Source organism: Rhamphochromis longiceps, linkage group LG2, assembly GCF_057381845.1.
Source record: "Rhamphochromis longiceps isolate RC_006_pf linkage group LG2, R_longiceps_female_GT1.1, whole genome shotgun sequence".
NCBI classification, from domain to species: Eukaryota; Metazoa; Chordata; class Actinopteri; order Cichliformes; family Cichlidae; genus Rhamphochromis; species Rhamphochromis longiceps.
In genome coordinates, this window is record NC_140558.1 from 17,314,115 (window position 1) to 17,335,088 (window position 20,974).

Genomic DNA, 20,974 nt, shown 5'->3' on the forward strand with positions numbered 1-20,974 from the left:
AACTTTTGATAGAAGACTCAGACAAACATGTTTATGGCTTTATCTTATAGAACTCAATATCCCCGTGCTGGGCAAACAGAACAGGTTTTGCAGCCGTTTGAGCTAAGATTTTAAAATTATTCACATAATGAAAACCTATACTTGTTTCGGTCGAGTTTCCCATTCAAATGCATGTAACAGTGAGAAACGCATTGTCTTGGCGAAATAAAGCGTTTTTGAACAACTTCATATAAATCGCTGTAACTTTTGATAGAAGACTCAGACAAACATGTTTATGGCTTTATCTTATAGAACTCAATATCCCCGTGCTGGGCAAACAGAACAGGTTTTGCAGCCGTTTGAGCTAAGATTTTAAAATTATTCACATAATGAAAACCTATACTTTGTTTCAGGCGAGTTTCCCATTCAAATGCATGTAACAGTGAGAAACGCATTGTCTTGGCGAAATAAAGCGTTTTTGAACAACTTCATATAAATCGCTGTAACTTTTGATAGAAGACTCAGACAAACATGTTTATGGCTTTATCTTATAGAACTCAATATCCCCGTGCTGGGCAAACAGGTTTTGCAGCCGTTTGAGCTAAGATTTTAAAATTATTCACATAATGAAAACCTATACTTTGTCTCGGGTGAGTTTCCCATTCAAATGCATGTAACAGTGAGAAACGCATTGTCTTGGCGAAATAAAGCGTTTTTGTACAACTTCATATAAATCGCTGTAACTTTTGATAGAAGACTCAGACAAACATGTTTATGGCTTTATCTTATAGAACTCAATATCCCCGTGCTGGGCAAACAGAACAGGTTTTGCAGCCGTTTGAGCTAAGATTTTAAAATTATTCACATAATGAAAACCTATACTTTGTTTCAGGCGAGTTTCCCATTCAAATGCATGTAACAGTGAGAAACGCATTGTCTTGGCGAAATAAAGCGTTTTTGAACAACTTCATATAAATCGCTGTAACTTTTGATAGAAGACTCAGACAAACATGTTTATGGCTTTATCTTATAGAACTCAATATCCCCGTGCTGGGCAAACAGGTTTTGCAGCCGTTTGAGCTAAGATTTTAAAATTATTCACACAATGAAAACCTATACTTTGTTTCAGGCGAGTTTCCCATTCAAATGCATGTAACAGTGAGAAACGCATTGTCTTGGCGAAATAAAGCGTTTTTGAACAACTTCATATAAATCGCTGTAACTTTTGATAGAAGACTCAGACAAACATGTTTATGGCTTTATCTTATAGAACTCAATATCCCCGTGCTGGGCAAACAGAACAGGTTTTGCAGCCGTTTGAGCTAAGATTTTAAAATTATTCACATAATGAAAACCTATACTTTGTTTCAGGCGAGTTTCCCATTCAAATGCATGTAACAGTGAGAAACGCATTGTCTTGGCGAAATAAAGCGTTTTTGAACAACTTCATATAAATCGCTGTAACTTTTGATAGAAGACTCAGACAAACATGTTTATGGCTTTATCTTATAGAACTCAATATCCCCGTGCTGGGCAAACAGGTTTTGCAGCCGTTTGAGCTAAGATTTTAAAATTATTCACATAATGAAAACCTATACTTTGTCTCGGGTGAGTTTCCCATTCAAATGCATGTAACAGTGAGAAACGCATTGTCTTGGCGAAATAAAGCGTTTTTGTACAACTTCATATAAATCGCTGTAACTTTTGATAGAAGACTCAGACAAACATGTTTATGGCTTTATCTTATAGAACTCAATATCCCCGTGCTGGGCAAACAGAACAGGTTTTGCAGCCGTTTGAGCTAAGATTTTAAAATTATTCACATAATGAAAACCTATACTTTGTTTCAGGCGAGTTTCCCATTCAAATGCATGTAACAGTGAGAAACGCATTGTCTTGGCGAAATAAAGCGTTTTTGAACAACTTCATATAAATCGCTGTAACTTTTGATAGAAGACTCAGACAAACATGTTTATGGCTTTATCTTATAGAACTCAATATCCCCGTGCTGGGCAAACAGGTTTTGCAGCCGTTTGAGCTAAGATTTTAAAATTATTCACATAATGAAAACCTATACTTTGTCTCGGGTGAGTTTCCCATTCAAATGCATGTAACAGTGAGAAACTACGGAGCCCCTCTGATGACATGGTACAAAAAATAAATAAATTGTGGCCACGAAATATCATTTCGAGGCCACGAAATAGGTATAACGTGCCCACGAAATACTTATTTGTGGCCACGAAATAGGTATAACGTTCCCACGAAATACTTATTTGTGGCCACGAAATAGGTATAACGTGCCCACGAAATACTTATTTGTGGCCACGAAATACTATTTCGAGGGCACGAAACAGGTATAACGTGCCCACGAAATACTTATTTGTGGCCACGAAACACTTGATGATATATATATATATTATCCCAGGGCACATTCACTAGAACCTGCGTCAGCCATAGTACGGAGTCCTTGCTGTTGGTGATGTCCTTAAGGTGAGTGTATTATATTTTATATTTATTTCATATTGTTATCCCGCAATTCGGCAGTTATTTATTCAGACCTATATTGTTACTATGTTCTAAATGGTATCTGCTGACATTTCAAATGTTGTATCCTCATGTTGTTAGTACACGTTGTTTTGTTGTGCTAATATGTAGCCGTAAACTCATTTTTAACTGTAGGACGTGCGGCGGCCCCGCAGCACACTTTCAAAGTAGAGCAAGGCTGAAGGCTACTAATAAATGAGGTATGTTCAACATAAAACCTTAGTTCTCTGTGTCACGAAGGTGTCTCTCTTTTACCCTGGCCACATCACCATACTAGCTGGTGCAACTAATCTGGTCTGGACAATAATAACAGTTTTAGATGGAAAGCATCTTAAAATTGCCTTTTTTTTGCTGAACATCTCCTTTGAAAGTAGCATCATGTGAGTCACACTTGTTAAGGTAATACATGCTAAATGAGCCGTAGCTTTCAACGCATTATCGGATGAAGCCTTGCAGTTACAGTAGCTCACTGCGGTTATCACGTTGCCAAGGGAACTAATAAAGCATACAGTGATCGGAATGATTTTGTATTGATGCAGGTTGTCATTGCTCATGCTGAACTACTTAAACTCCAAGTAGACAATCGCTCCATTCCTCATTACCATAGATAATATCTAAGTAATAAAACAATCATTATCAAATTCTGATTTGCCATAGATAAAGTGATTTTATAGGTAGGCTATCATGTAAAAATCTGCTACATAAAATTTATAACTGAGTGTAAAAATACTAATTTTATTTTCATGTGGTTTAGAGGTCAGCTATGGATACTCGGCTGCGAGAATTCTTAACAGAGCGCAAAGTTGAAGAAGATGTGATCAAGAAACTTGAAGATGAGAATGTAAGCCACTGCAGCTTTTGCTGTGTGCGTGCGTGTGTGTCTGTGTGTTTGTTTTTGAACGGAAAGCCGCAATCCACAATTTACTATGCACATTCTAAAAGAATTTATTGAATTTCATATTTGTGTTTAATCAGTGACATTAATTAATGACGTGATATGTTTAAAGAGTAATTTTAAAAGCAATTTTTGTTCATCTTATGTTGGACAAATGTGTACCACATTACCAAAAGTATCTGTTATCAAAAGTAGATAGCAAAAAACAACTCTAAAATATGCAGTTGTATGTATTCATTGTTTTTTTAATATTGACAATTTTATTAATTTGTTATTTATATTTTTCAGATTGATGAAACTGTCATTCCCTTAATGACAGACAGTGACCTGGCAAAGTACATCCCCAAAGTTGGCGATAGAGTCTCCACTGTGGCCTTCTGCAGACAAGCAACACTGTCACGGACGTCACCATCCAGGAAAGAATCTATACTCTCAAGGCTACGACAAAGACTGACAGGAGCTGAGGGAATGCCTCCTAAAAAGAAATTGTCTCAGTGGGCAGAAAATACAAATGCAAAACGAACAGTTAGACGAATTGAGGTTGGCTGGATGGATTTTGATGAGTCGAAGGGTGGGTTCAAACAGGTGAAGTCTGTAAGTGGTGGTGGAACAAGGCATTTATCTGTAGATAAAAATGAAACAGTGTCAAATATCAAACTTATGGCTGAAAATCTGTTTTTCCCCAATGGCACCTCAAAAAAAACCAAAAGTCTTTCACACTATTCAACTCATATTGAGAGCTCACAGATGCATGTGGATGCTTCCAGTACAGTTGATGAGTTGTATAAGCAAAGTAAAGTCAAAATTCTGCGACTTTATCTGTGTACCAGAAAGAAAACACAACAGCAGCCCCAAGACGTAGAGGCCAATCATGCAGTAACCCAGCCCTCTGTGGTAGATCTCACTGGCAATGAACCTAATCAGGCCACTGATGATCTGTTGGCGGAAAACATAAATTCAGAACCATCAAACTTTGTAATTAATGATGGAGCTTCCACAAGTGGATATTTTGAACTGAATGACACATTACCATGGGATGGTCTGCCAAATGTAGGTGAAAGTGAAGATTCTGATGCAGTTGTTATTATTAGTGGGGATAACAGGGTGGATATTAGTGTGGTTGAACTAAACCCTGAAACACTGTTTACAGAAAAAGAGTCTGATCCACCTCATCACACATTGTCTCTCTCACCGGGGCTGACAGGAGAGGCCAATATTCCTGACCAAGCACCCCCTGAACCACGATCTTGTCCCGTAATACTAACTGTTAGAAGAGGTCATTGTCTTACTGATTTGATCAGTGCCTTTAAGGACTCAAACATTATTTCATCTGAGGTCAATATCAAAATGTTGTTACCAAATGGAGAGCTTGAACAGGGGGAAGGAAGTGGTGTTTTGCGGGACTGCCTGACAGAATTTTGGATGGATTTCTATGACAGCTGCACATTGGGAGTTGAGGTGAAAGTCCCATTCATCCGGCATGACTTTCAGTGTGAAGAATGGCAGGCTATAGCTAGAGTGTTTGTTGTAGGGTGGAAGCAAGCTGGTTACTTCCCAGTGAAGCTTGCAATACCCTTTCTGGAGGAGATATTGTACGGCTCAACAACCAGTAGTTTAAAAGATTCCTTTCTTTTGTACGTCTCACAAGAAGAGCGATCTGTTCTCCTGAAGGCTTTGGATGACTTCAATTCAGTGGATACAGATGAATTGCTGGAAGTACTTGATGCACATGAGTGCAAGCAGGTTCCTACCAAGGACACACTGCTCCCTGTTTTGGCACAGATAGGACACAAAGTACTTATTCAGGCCCCAATGTTTGTAATCAAGTGCTGGCGTCCCGTTGTGGGTTCTGTAGCTGGTTTACTCCCACCAGAAGGACTGCATCATTTCATAGCAGAAAAAAAACCGACTGTAAAAACAGTGAAGGAGCTTCTAATCTTTCCAGAGGAGATGACAGCTGCCCAGTCAACAGTTTCTCGTTACCTGAAAAGGTACATTGGAGAAATTGATTTCAATTATCTTCAGCTTTTCCTGCGGTTCTGTACAGGATCCAATCTGTTGGATAAAGCCATACTAATTGAGTTCATAGAAACTACAGATTTCCTCCGCAGACCACAATCCCACACATGTGGATGTGTACTAAAGCTGCCCCTTGGTTATCACAGCTATCCAGACTTTCGCAGTGAATTTAACAGCATTCTCGCAAGCTCTATGTGGGTGATGGATGTGGTGTAGGTCAGTGTTACCCAACCTTGGTCCTCAAGGCACTCTGCCCTACACGTTTTAGGTTTTCCACCCTAACAGTTCATAGAAACACGGGTGTAGTTAACAGTAACATGAAGGAATGAATGTGAATGTTCAATAGACTGGGTGGTTAAGTTCTCTTAACAGTGTAGCCCGTTGTGCCTTTTTCATGTGCAGCCTTTTTTTTCATCTGGTCAGTAAGTGCTTTCTTAGTTTCTCCCCCCAATTAAAATAGTAAGCTAAAGGGAATGTTCAGGTTTTTTAAAGTGGAGTTACCTGTAGTAGACAGCACTTAGCACTCTGATTTTGCAGAAGCAGCAGTGAGTGTTGGGGACAAAATAAGGCAACAAATTGGTTGGGGAATGAGACCACAAAACAACACCAGTTGAAAATACATATACATATTTAAATAACATTTTCAGTGCTTCACCTGGTAGGAATCCGTACACTAAACATAGAAGTGCATCTGTTCCTGCTGCACACATTGTTACTGTGTTTTTGGCTAGTGCCAAAATAAATTACTAATTTTAACATTCTAATACTTTTTTACTACAGGAAGAGTAACAAATATTTCCAATATAGCATACAGTAACAGTTCTACAAACTGGAAGATTGCTGAGTGCTTTCTACTGTATATACATACATAAGTACAACACCATTACAAATACCATATTCCAACTGATTAAGCATGTTCTATATTAAAGTATTTCAGATGTTTGCAGAAATCTTAATAGAAACAAGAATGTGAACCTTTATGTTCCTAATGGGTTTAGAAGAAAAGTTGTCAATTACAGAGATTGGTTACATTGTAAAGAGGTTTGTATAACATTTTAGAAATAACTGTTATTTTATCCTGTTATTATATGCAAAATACAACCTGTTTTTGAGTATGGTGTATTTTGAAAGACACCAGTAAACCATTCTCATTGGTACAAAACTTTGTCCTCTCTGTTACATTCTATACATCTTTAAACATGAACATGTCTAATGACACAGCTGAAAGTTATTTAACTACTCATTCTATAATGTCATACACGTGCTGTGATTTTTAAGAAAAAAAGCCGTTCTTTATCAAACATGGGATTGCTTTAATCTATTCCACAATAACAAAATTATAGGCTCAAGAAACATTTGGAGCATTGGTGACACAACTATGATTCTACACTTTAGCCTACTTGGTCTTCTTGTCTAATTGATCACAACATTAGATATATTGCCAGTCTATGTGGTTGTTATCCAAGGTGCTCTTTTTTTGTTAGAAATGAACACATTTTTGGTACCAAAAACTATTATGAACAACTTTTGATGCTTTAACAGTGTGATAAGTTTAACTCAATCCCAAAAGGATTTTTTTTTTCTAACCTGTATCATATTTTAGTTTAATACTCCACGCTTTGTAGCTACCAAGAGCAAGCAACACTTCATGATGAGTTAATTTACTGACATGGACAAAATGAAAATTATGTTATACAGTCTTTTCTGATAATTTTGATACAAAGACAAGATAACTACACACTGGAGAAAAATAATTACTTAATAATAAGTACATTAAGCTGTAGGAATACGTACTGAAGTACAAAATGTACTACATTTGTATGTTTGTGTCCATTTAAGTAGCCTCAAATAACTGTGAACGAACTGTATCCCTGAGATGAAAATATAAATCAAGGGCCTGGGACATGGTAGATGGGAATTCCAAGCTTGATTCCTCCATTATTATTGTGCACAAATCAAATACTTGCACATCACATGGGACTGAACTAACAAAAGTGCAGCTATTTTTACACAAGGTCAAATCTTCTGTCAGTGGAACGAGACAGTCTTCTGCACCCCAAAGGTGAGGGGCCATGTACATGACATCAGGTATCCCACAGGGCACGTTGTTATTCTTTGAGGGCCTTATACGGTGAGCATTCCAAACACTCCGGATGTCATTCAATACCTCCTGATGAAGAAACAAGAATTAGGTCAGAGCTGTAATACAAGGCATTTTTAAAATGGTCGAAAATAAGTGTGGTGCATCCTTAAATGAATTGAAAAGCAGCAATGTTTGGATGCAGTTTAATGAAAACCAAAGGAAGAGGGAGTGATGGCAAAAAAAGAAAAGAAAGAACCACACCAGGCAAACCACTGAGTTGTGGGATCTGGGCTTTATACTAATACTAATACTAATCTTGGTGCGGATGCGCAAAGCTTTTCAACTTTATGCGCATAATACAGGTGACAAAATCAATATTTTTCAATCCCATGAGGGGATCCAATATAGTACCAATGATAGAGCGCTGAAGAGTTACTGATGCGTGAAGCCTGACTGCTTTTGACAGACTGGCAGTGACAGATCGTTAGCTGCAGCATAACTGCTGATGCAGAATGAGTGCAGACAAGGATAATGTCCTCCGATCAGAAAAAAACAACATTTAAGTCGTGCTGACTTCTGATCAGTTCAATTGGCAAAGTGTTCCCTGATTTAAAAACTTTGGCTGGGTTGATGCTTCAGCCTCCATTACGCACATACAGAGCGCAGTTGACCTTCAACAACGTTAGGAATACATTGCATTTACCGTACGGTAAAGGTAACGTCGTTTTAACTATGTAAACAATTATTTTGTTACCCTTACTGCTAAAACAGCTTAATTTAATGTAATTAATTACCACCACTGGTTATCATAATATGGGTCATTTACCTGAATGATTGGCATGAAGCAGAACTGCGACAGAGCTTTGTCAATGAAATCCCCAAAGAAGAATCCTTCGTCCTTCAGTTCTCCTAGAAGCTTGATCCATGACTCGACTCCTTCTTTTCTCATCACTCCCCACCAGCTCTCAATTCTCTGGTTTGCGGTACTTGCTCCTGTGACGTAGCTTCTGTCTCCTGCTCTATCATCCCCGTCATTTCTCCGTAAATAACGCTGGAGGTCTCTGACCAACACGTTCTCAGTGCCCATGTCAGTTCGTACGAGCCTGGGGAAACCCCCACGACTCTCCACTGCTTCCACAAAGTAACCTCCGATAACCTTTGGGTCACTGTTAGTGTGTGCGGCCCGCAGCCAAATGATGTTGCGTGAGAAACCGTCGATGCATCCATTAATACATATCCCATATGGCTTTAGTTTGTCATAAGAGTCTATGTGCCACACAAAGTTAGGCCCCTGAGCAAAATATTGCCTCCTTCTGAGACGTCTGGTCTGGCGAACCTGGGAACCTACTGGGTCCAGTAAAGAGATGAGGATCCTGACGTCTTCTTTCCTGATCGCAATGCCGTGTTGTTTGCACTTTGTAAACATCCACCGATAACCGTGATCCTTCCCAGGCCCTTGCAGTTGGTTCACAATAAAATCTATCCCGGCGTCCAGGTCGTACTTACGTCTGTAAAGCGACTTGGCTCTCAATATCCGGTTTAAATGTCTCTCCGTAATGATGGTTCCTTGCATTGCCAGGCTTTTCAAAATGCATTTGTAGCTCATTCCCAGCCTGAAATAAAACTCAGACTGTCTCTGTCCATGGTGTATTTAGCCTACTTTTATGCTTGTGTCTCTACGCAGCTGTCCAGGAATTCTATCAATAAGATGTGCGCACGTTATCTATTTCGTGGCCACAAATGCGTAATTCGTTGCCACGTTATACCCAATTCGTGCCCACAAATTAGCATTTCGTGCGCACGTTATACCTATTTCGTGGCCTCGAAATAGTATTTCGTGGCCACAAATAAGTATTTCGTGGGCACGTTATACCTGTTTCGTGCCCTCGAAATAGTATTTCGTGGCCACAAATAAGTATTTCGTGGGCACGTTATACCTATTTCGTGGCCTCGAAATGATATTTCGTGGCCACAATTTATTTATTTTTTGTACCATGTCATCAGAGGGGCTCCGTAAGAAACACACTGTCTTGGCGAAATAAAGCGTTTTTGTACAACTTCATATAAATCGCTGTAACTTTTGATAGAAGACTCAGACAAACATGTTTATGGCTTTATCTTATAGAACTCAATATCCCCGTGCTGGGCAAACAGAACAGGTTTTGCAGCCGTTTGAGCTAAGATTTTAAAATTATTCACATAATGAAAACCTATACTTTGTCTCGGGTGAGTTTCCCATTCAAATGCATGTAACAGTGAGAAACACACTGTCTTGGCGAAATAAAGCGTTTTTGTACAACTTCATATAAATCGCTGTAACTTTTGATAGAAGACTCAGACAAACATGTTTATGGCTTTATCTTATAGAACTCAATATCCCCGTGCTGGGCAAACAGGTTTTGCAGCCGTTTGAGCTAAGATTTTAAAATTATTCACACAATGAAAACCTATACTTTGTTTCAGGCGAGTTTCCCATTCAAATGCATGTAACAGTGAGAAACGCATTGTCTTGGCGAAATAAAGCGTTTTTGAACAACTTCATATAAATCGCTGTAACTTTTGATAGAAGACTCAGACAAACATGTTTATGGCTTTATCTTATAGAACTCAATATCCCCGTGCTGGGCAAACAGAACAGGTTTTGCAGCCGTTTGAGCTAAGATTTTAAAATTATTCACATAATGAAAACCTATACTTTGTCTCGGGTGAGTTTCCCATTCAAATGCATGTAACAGTGAGAAACACACTGTCTTGGCGAAATAAAGCGTTTTTGAACAACTTCATATAAATCGCTGTAACTTTTGATAGAAGACTCAGACAAACATGTTTATGGCTTTATCTTATAGAACTCAATATCCCCGTGCTGGACAAACAGAACAGGTTTTGCAGCCGTTTGAGCTAAGATTTTAAAATTATTCACATAATGAAAACCTATACTTTGTCTCGGGTGAGTTTCCCATTCAAATGCATGTAACAGTGAGAAACACACTGTCTTGGCGAAATAAAGCGTTTTTGTACAACTTCATATAAATCGCTGTAACTTTTGATAGAAGACTCAGACAAACATGTTTATGGCTTTATCTTATAGAACTCAATATCCCCGTGCTGGGCAAACAGGTTTTGCAGCCGTTTGAGCTAAGATTTTAAAATTATTCACACAATGAAAACCTATACTTTGTTTCAGGCGAGTTTCCCATTCAAATGCATGTAACAGTGAGAAACGCATTGTCTTGGCGAAATAAAGCGTTTTTGAACAACTTCATATAAATCGCTGTAACTTTTGATAGAAGACTCAGACAAACATGTTTATGGCTTTATCTTATAGAACTCAATATCCCCGTGCTGGGCAAACAGAACAGGTTTTGCAGCCGTTTGAGCTAAGATTTTAAAATTATTCACATAATGAAAACCTATACTTTGTCTCGGGTGAGTTTCCCATTCAAATGCATGTAACAGTGAGAAACACACTGTCTTGGCGAAATAAAGCGTTTTTGAACAACTTCATATAAATCGCTGTAACTTTTGATAGAAGACTCAGACAAACATGTTTATGGCTTTATCTTATAGAACTCAATATCCCCGTGCTGGACAAACAGAACAGGTTTTGCAGCCGTTTGAGCTAAGATTTTAAAATTATTCACATAATGAAAACCTATACTTTGTTTCAGGCGAGTTTCCCATTCAAATGCATGTAACAGTGAGAAACGCATTGTCTTGGCGAAATAAAGCGTTTTCGTACAACTTCATATAAATCGCTGTAACTCTTGATAGAAGACTCAGACAAACATGTTTATGGCTTTATCTTATAGAACTCAATATCCCCGTGCTGGGCAAACAGGTTTTGCAGCCGTTTGAGCTAAGATTTTAAAATTATTCACATAATGAAAACCTATACTTTGTCTCAGGCGAGTTTCCCATTCAAATGCATGTAACAGTGAGAAACACACTGTCTTGGCGAAATAAAGCGTTTTTGTACAACTTCATATAAATCGCTGTAACTTTTGATAGAAGACTCAGACAAACATGTTTATGGCTTTATCTTATAGAACTCAATATCCCCGTGCTGGGCAAACAGAACAGGTTTTGCAGCCGTTTGAGCTAAGATTTTAAAATTATTCACACAATGAAAACCTATACTTTGTTTCAGGCGAGTTTCCCATTCAAATGCATGTAACAGTGAGAAACGCATTGTCTTGGCGAAATAAAGCGTTTTTGAACAACTTCATATAAATCGCTGTAACTTTTGATAGAAGACTCAGACAAACATGTTTATGGCTTTATCTTATAGAACTCAATATCCCGTGCTGGGCAAACAGGTTTTGCAGCCGTTTGAGCTAAGATTTTAAAATTATTCACATAATGAAAACCTATACTTTGTTTCAGGCGAGTTTCCCATTCAAATGCATGTAACAGTGAGAAACGCATTGTCTTGGCGAAATAAAGCGTTTTCGTACAACTTCATATAAATCGCTGTAACTTTTGATAGAAGACTCAGACAAACATGTTTATGGCTTTATCTTATAGAACTCAATATCCCCGTGCTGGGCAAACATGTTTTGCAGCCGTTTGAGCTAAGATTTTAAAATTATTCACATAATGAAAACCTATACTTTGTTTCAGACGAGTTTCCCATTCAAATGCATGTAACAGTGAGAAACACACTGTCTTGGCGAAATAAAGCGTTTTTGAACAACTTCATATAAATCGCTGTAACTTTTGATAGAAGACTCAGACAAACATGTTTATGGCTTTATCTTATAGAACTCAATATCCCCGTGCTGGACAAACAGAACAGGTTTTGCAGCCGTTTGAGCTAAGATTTTAAAATTATTCACATAATGAAAACCTATACTTTGTTTCAGGCGAGTTTCCCATTCAAATGCATGTAACAGTGAGAAACGCATTGTCTTGGCGAAATAAAGCGTTTTCGTACAACTTCATATAAATCGCTGTAACTTTTGATAGAAGACTCAGACAAACATGTTTATGGCTTTATCTTATAGAACTCAATATCCCTGTGCTGGGCAAACAGGTTTTGCAGCCGTTTGAGCTAAGATTTTAAAATTATTCACATAATGAAAACCTATACTTTGTTTCAGACGAGTTTCCCATTCAAATGCATGTAACAGTGAGAAATACACTGTCTTGGCGAAATAAAGCGTTTTTCAACCACTTCATATAAATCGCTGTAACTTTTGATAGAAGACTCAGACAAACATGTTTATGGCTTTATCTTATAGAACTCAATATCCCCGTGCTGGGCAAACAGGTTTTGCAGCCGTTTGAGCTAAGATTTTAAAATTATTCACATAATGAAAACCTATACTTTGTTTCAGGCGAGTTTCCCATTCAAATGCATGTAACAGTGAGAAACGCATTGTCTTGGCGAAATAAAGCGTTTTCGTACAACTTCATATAAATCGCTGTAACTTTTGATAGAAGACTCAGACAAACATGTTTATGGCTTTATCTTATAGAACTCAATATCCCCGTGCTGGACAAACAGAACAGGTTTTGCAGCCGTTTGAGCTAAGATTTTAAAATTATTCACATAATGAAAACCTATACTTTGTTTCAGGCGAGTTTCCCATTCAAATGCATGTAACAGTGAGAAACGCATTGTCTTGGCGAAATAAAGCGTTTTTGTACAACTTCATATAAATCGCTGTAACTTTTGATAGAAGACTCAGATAAACATGTTTATGGCTTTATCTTATAGAACTCAATATCCCTGTGCTGGGCAAACAGGTTTTGCAGCCGTTTGAGCTAAGATTTTAAAATTATTCACATAATGAAAACCTATACTTTGTTTCAGGTGAGTTTCCCATTCAAATGCATGTAACAGTGAGAAACACACTGTCTTGGCGAAATAAAGCGTTTTCGTACAACTTCATATAAATCGCTGTAACTTTTGATAGAAGACTCAGACAAACATGTTTATGGCTTTATCTTATAGAACTCAATATCCCCGTGCTGGGCAAACAGAACAGGTTTTGCAGCCGTTTGAGCTAAGATTTTAAAATTATTCACACAATGAAAACCTATACTTTGTTTCAGGCGAGTTTCCCATTCAAATGCATGTAACAGTGAGAAACGCATTGTCTTGGCGAAATAAAGCGTTTTTGAACAACTTCATATAAATCGCTGTAACTTTTGATAGAAGACTCAGACAAACATGTTTATGGCTTTATCTTATAGAACTCAATATCCCCGTGCTGGGCAAACAGAACAGGTTTTGCAGCCGTTTGAGCTAAGATTTTAAAATTATTCACATAATGAAAACCTATACTTTGTTTCAGGCGAGTTTCCCATTCAAATGCATGTAACAGTGAGAAACGCATTGTCTTGGCGAAATAAAGCGTTTTTGAACAACTTCATATAAATCGCTGTAACTTTTGATAGAAGACTCAGACAAAGATGTTCATGGCTTTATCTTATAGAACTCAATATCCCCGTGCTGGGCAAACAGGTTTTGCAGCCGTTTGAGCTAAGATTTTAAAATTATTCACATAATGAAAACCTATACTTTGTTTTAGGCGAGTTTCCCATTCAAATGCATGTAACAGTGAGAAATACACTGTCTTGGCGAAATAAAGCGTTTTTCAACCACTTCATATAAATCGCTGTAACTTTTGATAGAAGACTCAGACAAACATGTTTATGGCTTTATCTTATAGAACTCAATATCCCGTGCTGGGCAAACAGGTTTTGCAGCCGTTTGAGCTAAGATTTTAAAATTATTCACATAATGAAAACCTATACTTTGTTTCAGGCGAGTTTCCCATTCAAATGCATGTAACAGTGAGAAACGCATTGTCTTGGCGAAATAAAGCGTTTTCGTACAACTTCATATAAATCGCTGTAACTTTTGATAGAAGACTCAGACAAACATGTTTATGGCTTTATCTTATAGAACTCAATATCCCCGTGCTGGGCAAACATGTTTTGCAGCCGTTTGAGCTAAGATTTTAAAATTATTCACATAATGAAAACCTATACTTTGTTTCAGACGAGTTTCCCATTCAAATGCATGTAACAGTGAGAAATACACTGTCTTGGCGAAATAAAGCGTTTTTCAACCACTTCATATAAATCGCTGTAACTTTTGATAGAAGACTCAGACAAACATGTTTATGGCTTTATCTTATAGAACTCAATATCCCCGTGCTGGGCAAACAGGTTTTGCAGCCGTTTGAGCTAAGATTTTAAAATTATTCACATAATGAAAACCTATACTTTGTTTCAGGCGAGTTTCCCATTCAAATGCATGTAACAGTGAGAAATACACTGTCTTGGCGAAATAAAGCGTTTTTCAACCACTTCATATAAATCGCTGTAACTTTTGATAGAAGACTCAGACAAACATGTTTATGGCTTTATCTTATAGAACTCAATATCCCGTGCTGGGCAAACAGGTTTTGCAGCCGTTTGAGCTAAGATTTTAAAATTATTCACATAATGAAAACCTATACTTTGTTTCAGGCGAGTTTCCCATTCAAATGCATGTAACAGTGAGAAACGCATTGTCTTGGCGAAATAAAGCGTTTTCGTACAACTTCATATAAATCGCTGTAACTTTTGATAGAAGACTCAGACAAACATGTTTATGGCTTTATCTTATAGAACTCAATATCCCCGTGCTGGGCAAACATGTTTTGCAGCCGTTTGAACTAAGATTTTAAAATTATTCACATAATGAAAACCTATACTTTGTTTCAGACGAGTTTCCCATTCAAATGCATGTAACAGTGAGAAATACACTGTCTTGGCGAAATAAAGCGTTTTTCAACCACTTCATATAAATCGCTGTAACTTTTGATAGAAGACTCAGACAAACATGTTTATGGCTTTATCTTATAGAACTCAATATCCCCGTGCTGGGCAAACAGGTTTTGCAGCCGTTTGAGCTAAGATTTTAAAATTATTCACATAATGAAAACCTATACTTTGTTTCAGGCGAGTTTCCCATTCAAATGCATGTAACAGTGAGAAACGCATTGTCTTGGCGAAATAAAGCGTTTTCGTACAACTTCATATAAATCGCTGTAACTTTTGATAGAAGACTCAGACAAACATATTTATGGCTTTATCTTATAGAACTCAATATCCCCGTGCTGGGCAAACAGGTTTTGCAGCCGTTTGAGCTAAGATTTTAAAATTATTCACATAATGAAAACCTATACTTTGTTTCAGGCGAGTTTCCCATTCAAATGCATGTAACAGTGAGAAACGCATTGTCTTGGCGAAATAAAGCGTTTTCGTACAACTTCATATAAATCGCTGTAACTTTTGATAGAAGACTCAGACAAACATATTTATGGCTTTATCTTATAGAACTCAATATCCCCGTGCTGGGCAAACAGGTTTTGCAGCCGTTTGAGCTAAGATTTTAAAATTATTCACATAATGAAAACCTATACTTTGTTTCAGGCGAGTTTCCCATTCAAATGCATGTAACAGTGAGAAACACACTGTCTTGGCGAAATAAAGCGTTTTTCAACCACTTCATATAAATCGCTGTAACTTTTGATAGAAGACTCAGACAAACATGTTTATGGCTTTATCTTATAGAACTCAATATCCCCGTGCTGGGCAAACAGGTTTTGCAGCCGTTTGGGCTAAGATTTTAAAATTATTCACATAATGAAAACCTATACTTTGTTTCAGGCGAGTTTCCCATTCAAATGCATGTAACAGTGAGAAATACACTGTCTTGGCGAAATAAAGCGTTTTTCAACCACTTCATATAAATCGCTGTAACTTTTGATAGAAGACTCAGACAAACATGTTTATGGCTTTATCTTATAGAACTCAATATCCCCGTGCTGGGCAAACAGGTTTTGCAGCCGTTTGAGCTAAGATTTTAAAATTATTCACATAATGAAAACCTATACTTTGTTTCAGGCGAGTTTCCCATTCAAATGCATGTAACAGTGAGAAACACACTGTCTTGGCGAAATAAAGCGTTTTTCAACCACTTCATATAAATCGCTGTAACTTTTGATAGAAGACTCAGACAAACATGTTTATGGCTTTATCTTATAGAACTCAATATCCCCGTGCTGGGCAAACAGAACAGGTTTTGCAGCCGTTTGAGCTAAGATTTTAAAATTATTCACATAATGAAAACCTATACTTTGTTTCAGGCGAGTTTCCCATTCAAATGCATGTAACAGTGAGAAACACACTGTCTTGGCGAAATAAAGCGTTTTTCAACCACTTCATATAAATCGCTGTAACTTTTGATAGAAGACTCAGACAAACATGTTTATGGCTTTATCTTATAGAACTCAATATCCCCGTGCTGGGCAAACAGGTTTTGCAGCCGTTTGAGCTAAGATTTTAAAATTATTCACATAATGAAAACCTATACTTTGTCTCGGGTGAGTTTCCCATTCAAATGCATGTAACAGTGAGAAACACACTGTCTTGGCGAAATAAAGCGTTTTTGTACAACTTCATATAAATCGCTGTAACTTTTGATAGAAGACTCAGACAAACATGTTTATGGCTTTATCTTATAGAACTCAATATCCCCGTGCTGGGCAAACAGAACAGGTTTTGAGCTAAGATTTTAAAATTATTCACATAATGAAAACCTATACTTTGTTTCAGGCGAGTTTCCCATTCAAATGCATGTAACAGTGAGAAACGCATTGTCTTGGCGAAATAAAGCGTTTTTGAACAACTTCATATAAATCGCTGTAACTTTTGATAGAAGACTCAGACAAACATGTTTATGGCTTTATCTTATAGAACTCAATATCCCCGTGCTGGGCAAACAGAACAGGTTTTGCAGCCGTTTGAGCTAAGATTTTAAAATTATTCACATAATGAAAACCTATACTTTGTTTCAGGCGAGTTTCCCATTCAAATGCATGTAACAGTGAGAAACGCATTGTCTTGGCGAAATAAAGCGTTTTTGTACAACTTCATATAAATCGCTGTAACTTTTGATAGAAGACTCAGACAAACATATTTATGGCTTTATCTTATAGAACTCAATATCCCCGTGCTGGGCAAACAGGTTTTGCAGCCGTTTGAGCTAAGATTTTAAAATTATTCACATAATGAAAACCTATACTTTGTCTCGGGTGAGTTTCCCATTCAAATGCATGTAACAGTGAGAAACGCATTGTCTTGGCGAAATAAAGCGTTTTTGAACAACTTCATATAAATCGCTGTAACTTTTGATAGAAGACTCAGACAAACATGTTTATGGCTTTATCTTATAGAACTCAATATCCCCGTGCTGGGCAAACAGGTTTTGCAGCCGTTTGAGCTAAGATTTTAAAATTATTCACATAATGAAAACCTATACTTTGTTTCAGGCGAGTTTCCCATTCAAATGCATGTAACAGTGAGAAACGCATTGTCTTGGCGAAATAAAGCGTTTTTGAACAACTTCATATAAATCGCTGTAACTTTTGATAGAAGACTCAGACAAACATGTTTATGGCTTTATCTTATAGAACTCAATATCCCCGTGCTGGGCAAACAGGTTTTGCAGCCGTTTGAGCTAAGATTTTAAAATTATTCACATAATGAAAACCTATACTTTGTCTCAGGCGAGTTTCCCATTCAAATGCATGTAACAGTGAGAAACACACTGTCTTGGCGAAATAAAGCGTTTTTGTACAACTTCATATAAATCGCTGTAACTTTTGATAGAAGACTCAGACAAACATGTTTATGGCTTTATCTTATAGAACTCAATATCCCCGTGCTGGGAAAACAGGTTTTGCAGCCGTTTGAGCTAAGATTTTAAAATTATTCACATAATGAAAACCTATACTTTGTTTCAGGCGAGTTTCCCATTCAAATGCATGTAACAGTGAGAAACGCATTGTCTTGGCGAAATAAAGCGTTTTTGAACAACTTCATATAAATCGCTGTAACTTTTGATAGAAGACTCAGACAAACATGTTTATGGCTTTATCTTATAGAACTCAATATCCCCGTGCTGGGCAAACAGGATTTGCAGCTGTTTGAGCTAAGATTTTAAAATTATTCACATAATGAAAACCTATACTTTGTTTCAGGCGAGTTTCCCATTCAAATGCATGTAACAGTGAGAAACGCATTGTCTTTGCGAAATAAAGCGTTTTTGAACAACTTCATATAAATCGCTGTAACTTTTGATAGAAGACTCAGACAAACATGTTTATGGCTTTATCTTATAGAACTCAATATCCCCGTGCTGGGCAAACAGGTTTTGCAGCCGTTTGAGCTAAGATTTTAAAATTATTCACATAATGAAAACCTATACTTTGTCTCGGGTGAGTTTCCCATTCAAATGCATGTAACAGTGAGAAACACACTGTCTTGGCGAAATAAAGCGTTTTTGTACAACTTCATATAAATCGCTGTAACTTTTGATAGAAGACTCAGACAAACATGTTTATGGCTTTATCTTATAGAACTCAATATCCCCGTGCTGGGCAAACAGAACAGGTTTTGAGCTAAGATTTTAAAATTATTCACATAATGAAAACCTATACTTTGTTTCAGGCGAGTTTCCCATTCAAATGCATGTAACAGTGAGAAACGCATTGTCTTGGCGAAATAAAGCGTTTTTGAACAACTTCATATAAATCGCTGTAACTTTTGATAGAAGACTCAGACAAACATGTTTATGGCTTTATCTTATAGAACTCAATATCCCCGTGCTGGGCAAACAGAACAGGTTTTGCAGCCGTTTGAGCTAAGATTTTAAAATTATTCACATAATGAAAACCTATACTTTGTTTCAGGCGAGTTTCCCATTCAAATGCATGTAACAGTGAGAAACGCATTGTCTTGGCGAAATAAAGCGTTTTTGTACAACTTCATATAAATCGCTGTAACTTTTGATAGAAGACTCAGACAAACATATTTATGGCTTTATCTTATAGAACTCAATATCCCCGTGCTGGGCAAACAGGTTTTGCAGCCGTTTGAGCTAAGATTTTAAAATTATTCACATAATGAAAACCTATACTTTGTCTCGGGTGAGTTTCCCATTCAAATGCATGTAACAGTGAGAAACGCATTGTCTTGGCGAAATAAAGCGTTTTTGAACAACTTCATATAAATCGCTGTAACTTTTGATAGAAGACTCAGACAAACATGTTTATGGCTTTATCTTATAGAACTCAATATCCCCGTGCTGGGCAAACAGGTTTTGCAGCCGTTTGAGCTAAGATTTTAAAATTATTCACATAATGAAAACCTATACTTTGTTTCAGGCGAGTTTCCCATTCAAATGCATGTAACAGTGAGAAACGCATTGTCTTGGCGAAATAAAGCGTTTTTGAACAACTTCATATAAATCGCTGTAACTTTTGATAGAAGACTCAGACAAACATGTTTATGGCTTTATCTTATAGAACTCAATATCCCCGTGCTGGGCAAACAGGTTTTGCAGCCGTTTGAGCTAAGATTTTAAAATTATTCACATAATGAAAACCTATACTTTGTCTCAGGCGAGTTTCCCATTCAAATGCATGTAACAGTGAGAAACACACTGTCTTGGCGAAATAAAGCGTTTTTGTACAACTTCATATAAATCGCTGTAACTTTTGATAGAAGACTCAGACAAACATGTTTATGGCTTTATCTTATAGAACTCAATATCCCCGTGCTGGGAAAACAGGTTTTGCAGCCGTTTGAGCTAAGATTTTAAAATTATTCACATAATGAAAACCTATACTTTGTTTCAGGCGAGTTTCCCATTCAAATGCATGTAACAGTGAGAAACGCATTGTCTTGGCGAAATAAAGCGTTTTTGAACAACTTCATATAAATCGCTGTAACTTTTGATAGAAGACTCAGACAAACATGTTTATGGCTTTATCTTATAGAACTCAATATCCCCGTGCTGGGCAAACAGGATTTGCAGCTGTTTGAGCTAAGATTTTAAAATTATTCACATAATGAAAACCTATACTTTGTTTCAGGCGAGTTTCCCATTCAAATGCATGTAACAGTGAGAAACGCATTGTCTTTGCGAAATAAAGCGTTTTTGAACAACTTCATATAAATCGCTGTAACTTTTGATAGAAGACTCAGACAAACATGTTTATGGCTTTATCTTATAGAACTCAATATCCCCGTGCTGGGCAAACAGGTTTTGCAGCCGTTTGAGCTAAGATTTTAAAATTATTCACATAATGAAAACCTATACTTTGTCTCGGGTGAGTTTCCCATTCAAATGCATGTAACAGTGAGAAACACACTGTCTTGGCGAAATAAAGCGTTTTTGTACAACTTCATATAAATCGCTGTAACTTTTGATAGAAGACTCAGACAAACATATTTATGGCTTTATCTTATAGAACTCAATATCCACGTGCTGGGCAAACAGGTTTTGCAGCCGTTTGAGCTAAGATTTTAAAATTATTCACATAATGAAAACCTATACTTTGTCTCGGGTGAGTTTCCCATTCAAATGCATGTAACAGTGAGAAACACAC

At 37.2% G+C, this 20,974-nt stretch overlaps 2 protein-coding genes across 2 annotated transcripts; one reads left to right on the top strand and one right to left on the bottom strand.

The window, feature by feature from the left end:
• The first annotated feature begins 4,165 nt into the window (after positions 1–4,165).
• On the top strand, positions 4,166–5,859 carry LOC146677121 (uncharacterized). Its single transcript, XM_085429463.1, has one exon. The coding sequence runs from the start codon at positions 4,166–4,168 to the stop codon at positions 5,651–5,653; it is 1,488 nt and encodes a 495-aa protein (XP_085285589.1). The 3' UTR covers positions 5,654–5,859.
• Positions 5,860–7,271: 1,412 nt separating this feature from the next.
• On the bottom strand, positions 7,272–9,093 carry LOC146677122 (uncharacterized). The gene is made up of 2 exons (XM_085429475.1): positions 8,347–9,093; positions 7,272–7,607 (listed from the first exon to the last, which is right to left on the bottom strand). Exons 1-2 carry the CDS (start codon positions 9,091–9,093, stop codon positions 7,272–7,274), a joined length of 1,083 nt encoding a protein of 360 aa, XP_085285601.1.
• Between the last annotated feature and the right edge of the window lie 11,881 nt (positions 9,094–20,974).

What these genes read in the sequence shown, in the direction of transcription:
- LOC146677121 (XM_085429463.1), top strand. Translation starts at nt 4,166, where the DNA reads ATGCATGTGGATGCTTCCAGTACAGTTGATGAGTTGTATAAGCAAAGT.
- LOC146677122 (XM_085429475.1), bottom strand. Translation starts at nt 9,093, where the DNA reads ATGCAAGGAACCATCATTACGGAGAGACATTTAAACCGGATATTGAGA. An exon ending in GCTTCATGCCAATCATTCAG is followed by an intron (nt 7,608 to 8,346) that starts GTAAATGACCCA and finishes TTTCTTCATCAG; the next exon opens with GAGGTATTGAATGACATCCG.